Source organism: Brachypodium distachyon, chromosome 2 (genome assembly GCF_000005505.3).
Source record: "Brachypodium distachyon strain Bd21 chromosome 2, Brachypodium_distachyon_v3.0, whole genome shotgun sequence".
NCBI lineage: Eukaryota > Viridiplantae > Streptophyta > Magnoliopsida > Poales > Poaceae > Brachypodium > Brachypodium distachyon.
Genome location: NC_016132.3, coordinates 41,870,766 through 41,887,775, shown reverse-complemented (window position 1 = coordinate 41,887,775; position 17,010 = coordinate 41,870,766). Strand labels below are relative to the sequence as shown.

The 17,010-nt window shown below is 41.5% G+C and overlaps 1 protein-coding gene across 3 annotated transcripts; it reads right to left on the bottom strand.

Moving 5' to 3' along the window:
- Positions 1-542: 542 nt before the first annotated feature.
- Positions 543-15,324, bottom strand: LOC100846606 (chromatin modification-related protein EAF1 B). 3 transcript variants are annotated; one of them, XM_010233645.2, is made up of 22 exons: positions 15,087-15,322; positions 14,191-14,417; positions 14,049-14,103; positions 13,880-13,977; positions 12,348-13,794; positions 12,132-12,251; positions 11,768-12,028; positions 11,354-11,539; positions 11,091-11,171; positions 10,394-10,454; positions 9,770-10,317; positions 9,200-9,257; positions 8,885-9,078; positions 7,210-7,263; positions 7,043-7,123; positions 6,633-6,770; positions 6,342-6,458; positions 5,621-5,703; positions 5,266-5,481; positions 4,804-5,185; positions 1,472-2,873; positions 543-882 (listed from the first exon to the last, which is right to left on the bottom strand). In XM_010233645.2, exons 2-21 carry the CDS (start codon positions 14,325-14,327, stop codon positions 1,539-1,541), a joined length of 5,652 nt encoding a protein of 1,883 aa, XP_010231947.1. In that variant the 5' UTR covers positions 14,328-14,417; positions 15,087-15,322; the 3' UTR covers positions 543-882; positions 1,472-1,538. The 3 variants fall into 3 exon arrangements, with proteins under 3 accessions (XP_010231947.1, XP_003569253.2, XP_024314272.1); XM_003569205.4 differs by lacking the exon at positions 543-882 and adding an exon at positions 3,937-3,973 and having other exon boundaries at positions 2,740-2,873; positions 15,087-15,324; XM_024458504.1 differs by lacking the exons at positions 543-882; positions 1,472-2,873 and adding an exon at positions 4,241-4,291 and having other exon boundaries at positions 15,087-15,324.
- Between the last annotated feature and the right edge of the window lie 1,686 nt (positions 15,325-17,010).

The following is a 17,010-nucleotide window of genomic DNA, read 5'->3' as shown; positions in this document are numbered from 1 at the left end:
AGAGCCAGGTACAACGAGTTTTATTTTAATTGAATCAACAATTCTTCCGGCTGATTATAACTTTTTGCAACAGGAAACATTCTGTAATTTGTGAATGAAACAAGTATTCCTTCAATTCTATTCCAAAATATAGAACGTATAACTTTTGTGGATGTTCAAACTTTCTAGACTTTGACCAAGCTTATTGCAAACAAATCGAGTGATTTTAATTTCAAGCTTTAGGGCCTCTTTAGATTGAAGGAATTTTAGAAGATTTTTGTAGAATTTTAGCCCATAGAAAATTTCTATTACTTACAGTCAACAAAAGTTACACGCCTTATATTTTTAAACAGAAGGAGCATATTTTCTTGCCCCGAGGCCACAAAGGAACAAATTACATGCACTAAACTTGTTTCTTTATGCACAGGACGTAATGTATGCTAATTCTCATTCGAATCTACGGCATTTACATGTACTATTTTTTCTAATTTTTCAAATTCAAAAGGTACTTTCATTTTTTACCAGCAGCATGTGCCAACACACATAGAGAACGCCAATAGAACTTCTGGAAATGGACAGTTCTGAAGACGTCGAGGCAATTAGGACTTTGCATTCGCTGACTTGTGAGCTGAATATACAGGCTTTTGCAAAAGAACTGTCTCTAACAACACGGACCTCATAGACAAAATATACAGCTGGGCCCAAATTAGGGTTACGATTCAACAACGAAAGGAATTCGCCGTTACAAGAGACATCTCCAGCAACTAGAACCGAACTGCTTGTAAGGTGGAGCCAAAATGGAACCGAACAAATTATCTAACTGACATCGAGGTGACTACAATTAGCTTCGAAGTTGGGGAATCAGGAGCGCTATCATCCATGCATCTTCCATAGCACGGACACCTAGCAAAGCACAAGGGCAGAAATCGGAAAATTAAAGAAAACACTGATAATCACCAATTATATGAAACATGTCATTACAAGATAATCACTAGTTATCTGAAACATGTCATTGTGCATCAGATCAATAATTCCACTCAAAGAAAATTAAATTGGTTATAGATACCCAAATTCCAAAACAAACAAGCATAGGGGCCCTTCGATGTTTGGTCACAAGCACAACTCACTCACAACTAACAACTACGAAACCACATATTATGCAATAGTACTGCATAATTCAGGGCAACCCGGCAATGCAGCACAAAATGAAACTGTTTAAGGGTGTTATAAACTTGCCTAGACCTATTACTTGTCAATTCCCCAATAAAAAATCATACAAAAAAAAACTAGAGCGGGGTAAGAGTGGGAGGTATCAGTCAAATACGGATGGACAAAATATGTTGTGGAGTTGATAAAAAAAACATGGAAGCCATGCCATTTGAATTGAAGGAATAAAGAATCAAAATATGTTCAGAACACCAAAAATGTCTTTGCATCAGACTCAACACCAACATAAGGAATAACTTTCGATAGTTAAGATAAAGAGGGATACCTGTACAGTAAATTTACAAGGGAAAGCAATGTTCTGCAGAATTTATCAACCCAGAGAGACTTCATCATCATCCAGGTCCCGAATTTGAAGGATGAGCATAAACATTGCCTTGAACAACAGGTCTCTGCTGCTGCTGAGGCTGAAGTTGCTGCCGAGCCTGCTGTTGCTGCCGCTGGGCGGCTAGACCATGTCCATGTATAGGCACACCCCCTGACATCTGCCTTTGCAGCAAGCCTTGGTTAGACGCTGACAACGACGTTTCATTTCCAAGAAAGGTATCTTGAGGAGAGCTAGCTAGCTGTGAGGCTGAGGTAATTGCAGTTGGATCATGAGATGACTCTTGTTTCCGCTGTTGTAAAGATGAAACACCTGGGCTACCGGAATCTGTACTCCTCGCAATGGATGTCGATGCAATCACCTGATTATGTTGGACTTGTTCAACGGGCAATTCTATTCTAGCATCAGAGTTCATGTGGCGGTTTTGTTGCATCATCATTCTGTGAATATTACTATGTGATGTATTCAAGTGCCGCTGTTGCTGCTGCTGCAATTGCGACGATGAATGGAGCGGAACTTGTTGGGAAGCTAACAAAGTCTGGTTGGGAGAACCCTGCATTGAAACTTGATTACCAAGATCTGGTGATTGTATTGGTGATTGAGGTATATGAGCAGGATATATCTTCGGTTGATTCCCAGTTTGAACCACCGATGGAATCGATCCTTTATTACCAGCAAAATACGCTGGGCTCTGTTGCACCAAATTTTTATCTGAAACTTGGTTTTTCGAGGTTGCAGAAATGCCACTGGCTTGGGTGGCATCAACTGGGAGACTCTGCTGCATTATATTGCCACGGCCTAAGCTCTTCATAAGCTTAGCTTGCTGGCTGCCTTGATTCCTTTGCTGTTGGTTCTGTCTAGACTGCTGCTGACCCTGTTGCTTCTTCTGCTTATGCGATGTAGTATTATTGGCAGGCTGGTTGAGAAGCACTGAACTATCTTGTGGGTTTTGTGCAGGATGCTGCTTCTTATGCTGTGATTGTGAAGATGGGACAGCACTGCCTGCAGTTTGCTGTTGCATTTGTGAACCATTCTGCAAAGTTGGCACTGCAGAAAGTGGGTGTTGTTGTTGGGACATCATGCGCATAGCATAAGCCTGATGCTGTGGACTTGGCTGGTTTGCTCCTCGGATATGAGAATGGTGTGTATTTCCGAACATGCGTGACTGTTGTGGCATCTGATGTGTTTGGGACTGCTGAACAGGAAAGGACTGAACAGGTGAAGATGTTCCGGCATTGGAAAACGGTGCACCACTGAAATGGACAGCCTGGCTATTTCCCTGCGAGACTTGCATCTGAAACTCCTGAACCATCATCTGTCTGTGCTCTTCCAAATTCTGGCCAGGCTACACAAAAGACAGGTGATCAGCAATCACGTAGCAAAAAAAGAAAAAAGAAACAGAGTTATATGTAACCTTAAGTTAAAATTGATAACAAGTATGCCAAGTAAGGATAATACCAAAAGAACAAGACGCAAGATACTAAAGCAATCACACTGTACAGAACAATAGTACCCCAGCCATCTTGAAACGATTACTTTCTTACATCTAGGAATCGGATTTTCGAATACTGTATTTTAGTTCGTCCTTAGTAGTCGACGAAGATTGAGCACTAATAGTGTGTAGCTGGGTTTTGTCACTCTTAGACATATGAAAGGGCATAGCCACAGCTTGGAAGATTACAAAGTACCAATTTCCATGACTCCAGATGAAAAGGTAAGAACTGCAAATTTAGCAAAGTTTTTATGTCAACCACTGCTCTCACCCGATTTGCAGGTGTGATGTTTTTTCATCAAGACTGACAACTCCAAAATCATCCAAAAGTGTGGGACCATCCGCGTAATCGTGCGCTCATTTAATTTAATTTCTCGCAGCCCTTATGTGCAAGCACTCACGCAAGAAAATTCTTCATCAACAGAAGGCCAGACATCAACAACCCACCATCATCCTTCGTATACCCCCATTGTACCTTGTGCTTGCCTCTGTAAGCCCACTGAAACACCGTCGTCCGCACTGATCGGTGCCAGTGCGCCATTCACTACCTATGTCCACGCCACTACCACCCTCAGCCTGCCCAGCGGTCCACATCGTCTTAGGTACATCACGTTTGGTCTGGTGGAGCGTCTCTAAAACTGGAAACATGTGGAGTGGATCCATTAAGTGGAGTTGTACCGCATCCAAGAGTTCATTCCCTAAAGTGGAGTGGATCCGTAACACCTAGTCCACCAACCAAACACTGGGACGAACCCCTCATCCTAGAACAGTCTTGTTCCTGTCCACATGCTTGTACTAACCAAGCAGATAAGGTGCACCCACATTCATATGAACTCCTTCAGGGGCTTTTAATCTGTGATTTATCCAAAATTACCAAAGAAATCCATAGTGACAGATAGGGGAAGAGTATGTGTACCTGCAAAACCTCATCCAAAAATATGACCATTTGTGTCCTGCACAAAAAAGATAAATGATAGTACACATTTCTTATAATATCAGTACTACCATTTGTCTTTCTTGTGCACGGTACAGATGGTAATATTTTTTGGATGAATACATATTGACATACTCTTAGCCTAGCTCACCATGAATAGTTTGGGAATTTTATACAACTCACAGGTTCAAAAAGCATCAGGGGTGCATATGTGTGCGTGTGTCATATCATTTTGTTCTCGTCGTTCATTTTTTCTGAATTGTACCTGCTGTGTGTGCACTTCAGTTGTGTCAGCCTCGCTTGTGGCAGTGTGCCACGATTAATCTTGCGTGGAGAACTGAGATAGGTTTTGCCATCCATGAGCATACGAACCCAAATGAAACAACCATCAAATGTAGGAGTACCTCAATTAAACCTCTACGCAAAGCAATGACAATATCCAGATGGTTCACTCATCCATTTGGTTTCAGTAACTATGATTATAGCTAATCTCGTAAAACTATCTAAGCTTTGAATTATTCTCCGTCTGTAACATGTTCTTTAAATGCAAGAGGAACAAAGAAACAGTTGTTCACACAGATAAGCCATCGGAAACCAGCTAACACCAGCAAGTCCTGAGCCAGTTCCTGGCCAAAACATTAATTCTCATTAAGCTTTGCAGAGCATAGCATTATACCGACCACTGCTCCAATGCTGGCTTTAACACCAAGTTGCAATCCAAATGGTAAGAAAGAAGATAGGAAGATTCAACTACTTTTTCTGCTTCGGTACTTCTACCACACCGATCAATGCAAATCAAGAGATGCTGAAACTGAAGTATCATAAAACAGTATGAAAGGGAATGCATACCCGAAGCATCTGCACTGGATCACGTGGCCTCAACATCCTATTTCCAGGGCCAGGATGGGCATTTACTGTATTTTGCATGCCTTGCCCGTTGTTAGATAGTATGTTCCCAGACGAAACCATATTTAGCATTCCTGGCGGAACAAGCCTTGGAAAACCAGGTCTCACAATAGGTGGACCTCGATTTAGTCCAGTCATAATTCCCATACCGTTAGCACCAGACACCATTCGAACACCACGATCAACTCCAGGAGGCAACACACCAGGAACAGAAACTCCAGGTTGCTGAAGACTTCTGCCATTGAGCATGTGGTTATACTGAATTCTTTGTTGTTCATCACCCTGTAGGGAGGTGGGTCTAGGCACACCATACCTCTGAGCATCCCTGCAATAAATTCATATGCAGAAAAAACGTTAATAGACAAACTTGTTCAAAATCAGCAAGAGGACAACCAGGTTATTTACCTGGAGGGAGCATTCATTACTGAAGGCGACTGCAAACTGCTGCCGAGTACCGTACCAGGAGAACCTGGTACCCTAACATTCATATTCGAAGTTGGAAGGGTAGGACCAAGCGAACCGTGATGGTTCGGAAGCGTTAAACCACTCGTATGAGGTCCCGGGTAACCAACAGAAAGTGCATCCGGATTTGAACTTATTGCATCACAAAGATCAAGTGGCCTATCAAAGCTTTGAATTAGATACAGGCATAGAGCATAAAATGAGCAGCAGCAGTTGGATTTGGATATACGAACAGAACATGGAAGACAAAGGCACTTTGTGATATCTAAAAGGGGTGGTTTGAAGGGTAGGCACATACATCAAAACACCACCAGAGAAGTTGCTTGGACACAATTGAGAAGGGTGAAGTGCATTTATCTGCTTAAGCTCCTGGCTTTCCCCCTTCATTACCAATAGGGGATACACACAAAGACAGACAGACGACAGAGAAGAGAATAATGTCAGCGAGTCAATGTTAATAATACCCAATAAGAATAATAAACAAAATTAACACAAAAATTGCTGTAAATTGAAGGAAACAACAGAAAGAAAATCACACAAACCCAGATAAGAATGATGTAAATGTAAATTCAGATGAAAACAAACACTGTTCAAATAATAAATCACTTTTTTAATTTAAAAGATATATAGATGCATCAGTGTTTTGGGAAAATATCATCTGTGTCTTGCCGTCACTTATCAGGGTGACTTGGATGCAAGCAATTGTAGGATATAAAGTAAAATACAATGCTTCAACCTAGCTAAACGTAAACAAGAAATGATGTGATATGTAGTTTCCACAAGATCAGACTCCACATATATTTGGTGGCCAGTTTAAGTGAAACTATAAAGTGAGGCCGGTCATGCGTACTCCTGCTCGGAAACTTTCCACATTTCAATAAAGTTAGTAAAAAGTCACAAAGTTCTAAAGCAGTAATTCACCCACCCACCCACCCCCCCCCCCCCCCACAATTACTCTTTCTAGACAGTACTAAAATTTGCAATAACAACCAAAAGAGGATAACAGTAATAACACTAACCTTTCTGCGACATGGACGCAAGTTCTGCCCAAGGATTATTATTTTCTCGAAATGTGTCTTAAGTGTCTCTTCCTCGAATGGTCCTTGAAGGCGCTGGAACAGCTGTCTGGCACTACCCTGATATTCACATGGAGGGGATCAGAGCATTAATTAATTTCTTTTGTGCATCAGCATGCATGCTATTGTAGAAGAAATGTGACCTTATTCTACGGAATCTAAGCGATTTTGATAAAATAATATATCAGATTTAACATACATATTAGTAGGTATACAATAAATGGGGGACCAAACCTTCGGAATGCCAGGCAAAGTGGATTGATAGTGTTGAGATGAGCCTGAGTCATCTGCGCTATCAGCACCATCACCAGAACTTTTATCCGTTAGAAGTTTATGACGGTCCTTACACTCATCAGGCCTTCTATATATACACTGCACATGTGGAATGGAAGAATCCACAATCCACAATTAAAATAAGGAAAGAAATAACCAAAACCATAACATGGTACCAAATTTGACACCACATGAGACCCTTGTACAAGGAAGAAACTAATGTACAGCATTTCTAAAAGGAATTAGAACAATGTACTCATAAAAAGTGATAAAAATGTTTTAAAAAATTACTGAGAATAACATGGGATGTGACAAAATTAACTTCACAAGGCTGGTATCACTAAAGAAAGTAAGTTTGTATCTGTTGTTACCTTCAGTTGGACAATGCTGTTCAGTGCGTCGCTTACTAATTCCCAGTTTTGACCCATATCATGTACAAGCACAACAAGAGCCTGATATTTTTAAGATGGTAGCTGGTTTCAGCAAAATGTAGCAATATAGAAAAGAAAAGAAATAACCATTTCGAACGTAGAATAACCTGATCCTCAAAATTTGACCATGGACTTCCAGGACCGGAATGACCAGCAGCCATCTGACCAAAAGATCAACATTTCAGCAAAACGTGGAAAAAAAACTCTGTATGTGTGCTAAGTAATTATCTTAGTTCAACTAAACATTGTTCAGAAGGCAAAAACATAAAGCTAAAGATCAACTGAATGTTTTGGCTCAATCCAACAAGATCAGGGCAGAATGGACTCATCTCTAACACGGTTTGAACATGGAATCAAATTTGGCTGGTCTTGGTCTCAAACAAGTTGGCTCAGGGCTCAGGCTAGGTTCAGAAATGATGAATATACTAAATATATGATTCTCAACCAATCCAAGAAATCCCAGCCTCCTGGTGGCCCTAACCTGGCCCAACTTCTTGCCCTTAATCCACAAGATTACAACAAATTGGATATCTGGTGTATCAATCGTCATTTCATGGGACCTGGATGAGTTTCAGGCAGTCAGGTGTAAGGGTGCACGAGCATAAAGCCATGGTTGTCCGCACTCACATAGGGATGAAACACAATTTCTCATATCAATGAAGTTTACAATATTAATCCACAAATTTCTCATTTTCTCTTAGTTACATGACTTCTGCATCATTATTCGTTGATAGTTCATGTTGTCAAAATCTGAGGAAAAAATCCTAATGCTTGTGGTGAAACATTTGGAAGTGACAATACTAACAAACTACTTAGCCAATTCAAGCAGCACGCAAGCTTGACCAAGCTTCCTCTAGTCGTGCTGGAGAACTTCCTTCAAACCAGAATGTGAACTAAGCCAAGCTTAACAAGCATGGCTGTCTTTTCTTGAACTCGGCTAGTTCCCAGCAGTTCAGTGATCAACAGAAAGATAAAAGCTACCATGGGAGATTATACACAATTTATAGTACAATCTGGACTACACAAAATGAGCAGAACATCTATTTGGTTTCACCGACAAGGGATCCATCCAAACTTGAATAAGCTTAACTGCAAACAGAGAAAAGTAATGCTTATGTGTACAAAAAAGAGGTTTCAACATGTAAAAAATAGAGGCACAATTGCTCCGTCTGTTTAGGCTGAGGGTGCGATAGATGCGGTGGTGGGCTTGCTGTGGTCGGAAAGCTGTTTTGCTGGGGAAACGGCTGCGATAAAGGTTGTTCATTTCGCAACATAGCTGTGGTGTGGCTGTGAGCTGTGGATTGGAAATCAGGTGGCCATGGTGGGAGGAAACCAGGGATGCGACAAGGGTTTAGAGCTAATGGCATCCTCCGTAATTTCCACGAGGTATCAGGGGTAAGCTGCGTGTGGGATTTTCAGAAGCAGTGGAAGAACTAATAGAGGTGCCTAGGCCAACTAGAAGCTGCTTCAGGTGGTGGTGTGGCATCAGGTGCGTTACATTGTTTGTTTCGGCTTTAGCTTTTGTTAGAAAGCTGATGTAACATATTACTCCCTCTGTCCCATATTAAGTGACTCAAATTTGCCCAAATATGGATGTATCTATACCCAAAAAACGTCTAGATACATGTAATATTTCGTCACTTAATATGGGACGGAGGGAGCACTACTAGAGGTGTTTGTTTGGTTCGTAAGAAGCCCAACCAAACGAAGCCATAGTGACATAGTGTAAATGCAGATCAGGTGCAAAATATATTTACGACCAGTGTCGAAATGTATGGATACCTTCAGTACTTTAATTTTTCTTCCACGGTCCCGATTAGTGATGATCTTTATAATCTTCGTAGGGTTTACCATGTTACTCATTTGTGATGCCCCTGGAGATGCCATCGGGCCAAGTGGTGCAAGTGCCTCCAATGACATATCTGATGCTTGATGTGCAAATTTAGTCTTCTTACCAGCATGCTGGCCATTTACCCCTGTTGATAAATCAGCATCTAACATGTAAGGAGTTATTCTCGTGCGCTCTAGTTATTCTCAATTTGAGGCTATAACATGCTGATAAAATAATGCTATCTGAAGCAGGGAGAAAGGAAGTACCAATAATCCCATTTGAATCAAATTGATAAGCCTCTGGCCTCTTCTTCAAATAATCCTTCTGGTACAAAAAGGACATTGTATTCATCAGAGGTTAATGAAATTACAAGCTTCTTATATTTCTGTTCAGAAGTGCCCGGTGACAGTGGGAACTTAGAGGCTTGTATAATTGTATTTTTGCATAGGTTTCACTAAAACCCTACAGTGCTTTCTGGTTCTAAAATTATAACATACTAAAACCACAAAGCTCAAAAAGGATGGCCAAAATTATGTTGTGTCAGACCCACTTGTATGCCCTCCAATATCATTTTAGAACGATGCTCACAACACATGTATGTCTGGCCACTTCAAAACTACTAGTGGTTTGGCCATGAAAGACTTGTCTGCAAATGTTGATTCACACATTTTGGTCAAATAAAGCCAAAGATAATAACTGCTCATATTGAGGAATCATATCAACCTGAGATGTACAATCGTAAGCATTGTGTAATGCCCTGAAACATCATGATGGTGAACTTTTTCTACCAGATAGGTAAGCAAAACAAAAGAGAGAGTTGGCACCAAGAATTTAACCTTTCCAGCTATCAAGGTACAGGACTCGGCCCCACTTTGTGGTGTCCTGTATCCAGGGTGCTTAGGCTTTTTCTTCTTTTTAGACTTAGTAGACACCTCACTGCCGTCATATATTAATTGTCTGTCAAAATCAACAGTGGATTCGATATCTGCATTCTTCCTGGGAAAGAATCCTCCATGCAATGAACTTTGATCATCTTGGCAGGAGTTTGTGTCTCCACTCGAGGCATCTGTTTTACTTGTGAACTGAGAGGCTCCAGCAACACCAGCCGGGAAGGGGCTTGCAACTCGTTGTCTAGCAGCTGTGCGTATGCGCTTTGTAGGAATTGAAAGGAAGTCTGGAGGCCTTTTGCCATTCGATAAAAACGGCTTGTTTCCTGACTTGCTTTCCAAGCATGGATCATAAGGCAAGTCGACACCAATATCATATGGTCTTGTGCCATTCATCCTCTGATGCATCTGTTGTTTCTTCTTATGACCCAACTTGGACGTTGAATAAGTGTATCCCTCACCTTCATCATCTTCATATGCATTCTCCCTATGTATATCTAAACAAAAATGAAGCATTGATAAGAACATGGAATGCATCGTAATACAAGTATTGAGAAATAGTGTTATATAAACCTGAAACAGAATCGCATGTAGATGGATCATAATCATCCTTGTGTCCAGTGTTAACGAACCTCTGGAATAAACAAATAGTTAGTTTTGACAGTACATGGATACAAAAAAAGTAGAAACATTGAGAATATATGTGCAATTCCGCAACTTATAGCGTATTATGCAGAAGGGCCTTGTTTGCGATTTAACATTGACATGGTAACTGGTCGTGTCCAATATTCGCTGATCCAATAGTGCGAGTGCAAATTGAAATCTTGAAAGCAACAGGACTTCGAATTTAAATGCGGAAGTCGAGATTTTTGTACGCTTCATGATTGAAATAATTCATGGGCGAAGCCAGCCTCATGTAGCCTGGGCAAGGTTTGCATGAGAAAAATGCTGCTCTGGCAGATATTTGCCCAAGAAAATAAACATTTATTCACTCAACCAGTACTAATTAACAGTGCATGCTGACGGACTGAGCCTGGGCAATTGCCCGAGGTGGCCCGGCAGTAGCTCCACCTCTGAAATAATTAAAGTTTGCTAGTATCAAATAATTGAAGACCGCGCACAGCGACACAGTGAATGTTTAATGGCCCAAATTACATTTTCCACTGTATACTGGAGTTTAATATTTTAACAGAACTACCGTGAAGATGAAAAAAAGAAGTAAAAGCATAAGCAAATTACTAGGTCTTTAGTACCAAAAGCGACGTCTTACCTTATTGTACACAAATAGAGACTCCACTGACTCTCTATATGTGTGCATTGCACCAGGGGCTACTACATAAAAGAGATTTTCCTGAAAAATAAAAATAAAATGAACAATTAAAAAGTATTTAGGTAAATTGTTTGTACAGTTCTTCTCATACTAAAAGAAGCCTCCCTAGGCTTTATTAAGTAAGCCATTAGAATGAGATTGGATGCAGAAAGGTGTAAAGAAAGAACGAAATTATCAAGTCCATAAAGGGCCAGATGGATTACTTCTGAAAGTTGATCTGGCACTTTTAGTATGCCAAAATCATTTAGCCTCTCAGGAGTTGGAGGTGCTTCAGCTAATGAAAGGCATTCGGGCGCATTACAGTTGTACTCCAGAAACCGAAGAGCATAACTCCAAATAGGAGATTGATCAGACAACTTAGACTTGTCTTGTTCAAAGGATTCATCACCCTGTTTGAATTCATAGATCACATCAAGCTTGCAGTTGCAACTTGCGAAAATATCAAGCCAAAAAAGTCTACAACAAAGCTTATACAACTTAAACAAAATGGCGAGACATGAAGTAACACTTGTGGCTAATTTTGAGGCTTATATAGAGACCTGGAATCTAAAACTATTCTAGCTGGTGCATGTGATACCCTGAGCTAACGAGTACAAAAACATGAACATTTTGAATACCAGTTCTTTTCCTGCTTTGATTCCAGCCAGCTTCGTTTCTTCATGCCCAACTGATTTCTCTATTTGTGTCGCTTTAGGAATCTCACCACTAGTAGCTCGTAAAGTCTCAGCTGAACGCCAAAAACTCAAAATACCCTTGGCCAGAAATCTAGCAACAGATTTCTGTTTTTTATGAATGTTTGCTTCTTCAAATGCATCTCGACCACTGGAGGCAATCCAGTGGCACATTTGGGCTGCAGCTGCACATCTCCACAGACGCTCCTATTGAATAGAAACAGTCGGGTTCGATATTACATAACGACATAAGATATCTTAGAGGTTGTCTGAGCGTCATAAAAAAAAACAAGATTACGTAAAGAAGTACCTGCATGAAGTCATTTGCCATCCAAGCCATCTCTTCCAGAACAAACTCCCAGTGACTTTTCCGCTTCTTCTCCAAAGAAATATTGCAGAGAGCTCGTTCACCAGCTCTCTTAACATTTACCTATAAATTAACGACTTTTCAGAAGCAGGAGCGCTGACACAAAGGAGAGCACTATATAACCTACACGTCTTTCCAAAAACAATAACCTGCATGTACCTCTATAAACTGAGCCGCTTTAAGTACAGAATCTTCATATTCCTTCTTTGCCATGATAGAATCTTCGCATTCCTTCTTTGCCAGTGTTGCCTCATTTCCACTACATTTGTTAATAGTACCATCAAGGTTATGCACAGAATCAGGCATATCCTCTGTGAGCAACACGGGGGGCACAGAAACAAAATCCGACTTATCGGGACCATTCAAAGCACTAGAATATGTGTTGTTTCTATCCAAATTAGAACCTGCCGCACGATTCCCTTTGTTGCAATCAGAAGTAGTAACATGTACTGTCTCCTTTTGCGCACCAATTACTTTGTTCCTAACTTCAATTTCATCTTCCACAGCACTGTTGACTTCTGGTTGTATAGGAGTAGAACTGTCATCCATGGCAGTGGCCCTGCTACTGCCTTCCAGTAGACCAATTTTCTTGACGTTGCTGTCATGTGATACAACGTTACTCAAGCTTTCATCAGAACTTTCACCAGCCTTCCCTGATACAAAATTATCAGTTTTACCAGAATGCTCGTCAATAATTTTAATGGCATCTCTACGAGTTAGATCCACTCGATTTTCATTAAAACTAGTCGTTTCTATGGCAGGGTGTGGAACAGAAGCCTTATTTTCCGTATCATCTGTGTGAGCATCAACCATGATTTTGTCACAGCAGCCGTTACCTGCCTTTTCATGATTGTGTGCTTCTCTAAAGACCCTGCTGTATGCAGATGGGAAAGAAGTCTTTGATGAAGTTTCTTTTAAAATAGCATTAGGAGATTCTGCATAGGCAGCTGCTGTAGTCATCTGACCACCTCTGGTAAGCTGTGAATTATCAGTCACACTGTTTGGTGAGATTTCTGGAGCTAGCGTGTCATCTTCGTTATTCGTCATTTCATGCTTTTCTTTTTGCTGGCCTGGATGGATTGGTTGAACACCGTCCATCTCATCTACCACCTGGTTATCTAATGATGCTTTCTTCAACATACTGTTCCCATTTGAAATTGTTGGTTTCGGAGAGGCAATGGATGAGGCGCCATGATCATCATTTTTTGCTTCTTGTATTACCCCTTTTGCATCTTTCAACTGGGAACTTAAAGGATGAACCGGTGGAGACCTAACAGGTGCATTATTTGCATTCTCCCTGCTTGACTTTGACCTTCGCCGAGCATATGCTTGGCTCTTTGCCCCAAGGCGGAACAAACCAGACTCCTCGGCTTCTTTTATATTTTGAACATCATTGCACAAGGACTGCTCAGGTTGAGCTGTGCTAGTCCTTTTAGTGCCCCGTTTGATAAGTTTTTCCACACCTATGTTGCTGGTACCTCCATCTAAAAGCATAAGATTATCGGCTGTGTTGGCTTCACGACAGGATGAACTTCCTGGTTTGCCGCTACTTTCAACCGAATCCCCATGAGGTGATGCATCAAGTGCAAAACTGCCTTTAGCTTCACTGCAGTGCAAGAGAGGCAAAAGGCTTAAATATTCAAATAATAATGTTGATGTCATCACATGACAGATCAGGACTTAATTATCACCTTATCACATTTTGCTCAGCTATCTGATCTGTAACAGAAGTGGACTGTACACTGAGCGATGCTACATGTCCAAGTTTGAAATCCAAGGGATTGCCTCCCTGCATAATAGGTGAATAAAGCAGGGGAAAAGGAGAATGTACAAAACCATAAGGACATTGTTCCAATGTACCTTCACTAAAAACTCAAGCTCCCTCCTCCGATCTTCACGGACGTCATACTCCTGCCTGAAGTTTGTGTATATAAGAGCATCAGGTATCCATAGATCCATAGAAAGCGTAAACTAGTCGCAAATAACATGGTTTCCTATGTACCTCAGCTCCTCCTGCGCTTTCTCTATGGCCACACGGCGAGGGGAAGCTTTTGTGTTGGTGCTCAAACCACATTCAACAATTCCTCCCATAGAGCACCGCTCAGTATCAAATGGACCACAGAAGCAGGCTTTGCCCATACATCACTAAAAGCGCATTTTACTCAGAACTCCGAGCCATTGAACGACCGAGACCTTGACATCCACAAAAATGCAAAAAAAAAAAATGACCTGCAAAACCGAATCTGTCATAAACAATGTGCCAATTAAAGCAGATAATAATAGCCAAACAGACAGAAGCTGCGAACAAGTAATAAATTATTGACATATAACCCTCATGCAAAAGCAATCCCTGCTAAAATTAAAAAGAAGTTTATAACCGCAATTATGTTGCCTCTGCCCAACAAAACATGATATGTGCAGAGACAGACCATCCTTTGCCCAAGCAAACAAGCAAGCACACACAACAAGACGACAGCCTTTCACATAACTGAATAAAGCAGACATAACGACATATCATGTGACGCCTTTAAACAAGTGTATATTAATAAACAGCCCACGACCCGAATAACACAAACAAAATATCACATTTTGTAGCTAATCCACACCATCTCACACGCTAAGAGCAACACACCACACCAACAGCACAACGTATGTCAATTGTCAAAGCTATATCATGCACACTACTTCATACGTAGAGGACAGTAGCACGGCCATCCCTCCACGCCCATCACAACGAAGCACAACGGGGGAAACAGCACAGCACTGCCACTCAAAACATCTCACCAGCGTTATTCCAAACAGCACCTTGCCTACTCAACAAACCTCAATTGCGACCCTAGTCGACGGCGCAATCCATAAGGAGACCGAGAGGAGCGTCCGATGGAGCAGGAAACGCACCTACACAGCCCCACGCCGGGAGCTAGGGTTAGGGTTTGGAACAGAGGAGCCTGGGGGAGACTGCTGCGCGGGTCCTGGTAGCAGGAGGGACGCCGGGAGACGCCTACGAGGTGAGGCCGCGGGTTGCCGGAGGCAGCGGCGTCGCCGGAGATCGGGAAGCGGTGGGCTGGGTCGCGGGCTCGCGGGGGCAAGGGGGGTGGTACGTCGTATGCAGGCAAGGTCTTTGAGGAATGAGAATGGAGGGAGAAGGGCGTGCCTCCGTGCGGACGGGCGAACTGGTGCGGTCTGACCCGATCGGTGCAGGGTCGGGCTCGCCTGCGTGCGGTTGGGCTCGTCGGGCTCTATTATTGATGCTCATGGATCGGTGATTCTAACTCTCCCAACAAAAGGGCTCGTCATGGATGCATTCATCTATTATTGCTATGGAGAAAGAACAAGCGTGGGAGCGAAATTGCGAAGAGAAATCCACAGCTCATACATCTCGAGGTTGTGATATACTCCGTCCGGCCCATATTAAATGGCTTCTATATTACATGTATTTGACGGTTTTTAGACATATATATATACATCAATATTTGAACAAATTTGAGTCGTTTAATATGTGACGGAGGGAATAGCTAAAAGTTTGTTTATTATATAATCCATGATTTATATGCATATTGTATGCATGCATTGTATTTCTTAATTATTTTAGATATACCATATAACTAATTACAGGATATCCAAAACAAATTGCGTGGAAAAAAAAGTAGTATCGTAGGAGTTTAGGTTATGAGTTTACAACGGACTTCATCGGTGCCGGCGAAGTGGAAACGGAGAGCATTGAGGGATTGCACTTCGTTTGGATGCGTGTAGATACAAGTGGGTAGCTATAATGAGCATGTGTTTGGTGGTTCTACTGTTTTAGTAGAGCAAGTGCATGGAAAATGATTGATGCATGCTCACGGAAAGAACTCTTCGTCAAAATTTTCTTGTTTCAAGGATTCGAAAAAAGAATCATGAGAATGGTCATCCTCCACCAAGCTCAAGTGACAAAAAATTATCTTTTGCCTACGTCTGTCTCGATACAAACGCTCTTTTTACCTGTTGGGTAATCATTCGATTAAATCTTAAATGAGCCCCTCTAAAGTTGAGGCAAATAAATGCATTTTTATCCATCGTCTCTGATCAATCAAATTAACCTTAATGAGTAACTGACCATTTCTCTTCTTTTGGCCATCCTCTTCCCATTAGCTTAATTCATGTATCAATCTATGTTAAACCCATTTGGGGATTGCGAGCATACCAACAACAACATAGAGAGGTAAGCCAAATTAATGAACACGTAGCACTACACAAACAATGAGGGTGATGATTAATTTGACGGTGTGATGACTTCTTCGAGTCCAAGTGTAGTTTGAAATCGCAGTAGACACATTGAATAGTAGAGAGAACAATCGAGAGTTTAGGTGGTGATCGACGGTATAAAAATTTACACCCGAATGCTATCACTCATGCAATATCCATCTTGAAATAATCATACATAGAAGTGGAGCAAGGCAATCCCAACAACCAGGAGATTTCCATTAATAAAATGTAACATCAGGAGCATATGGACCACACTTAATCTCTCCAACGCAGTTTTCACGCTTATGCTTGGTGTCCTACAGTTGTCCAAGAGCTTTAAATGCTCTAAAATTGATGTGCCACAACTTCCTAAATTTGATGTTTCATACTCTCTTATGTAGGATGCCCATCTTCCATCTTCTTCCTCCCTGCCACATCTCCTATCCCCTTTCCTCCTCTTCTCTAGTAGATTCGCGCGGGCAAGTCTCTCTCGTTAATCACATGGGATGGCACCGACCATTCTCAACATCTCCAGCAGCAGGCACCATGCACTCTTTGACATGGAGGACCTGTTCATGATGACCTCATTGACTTCATT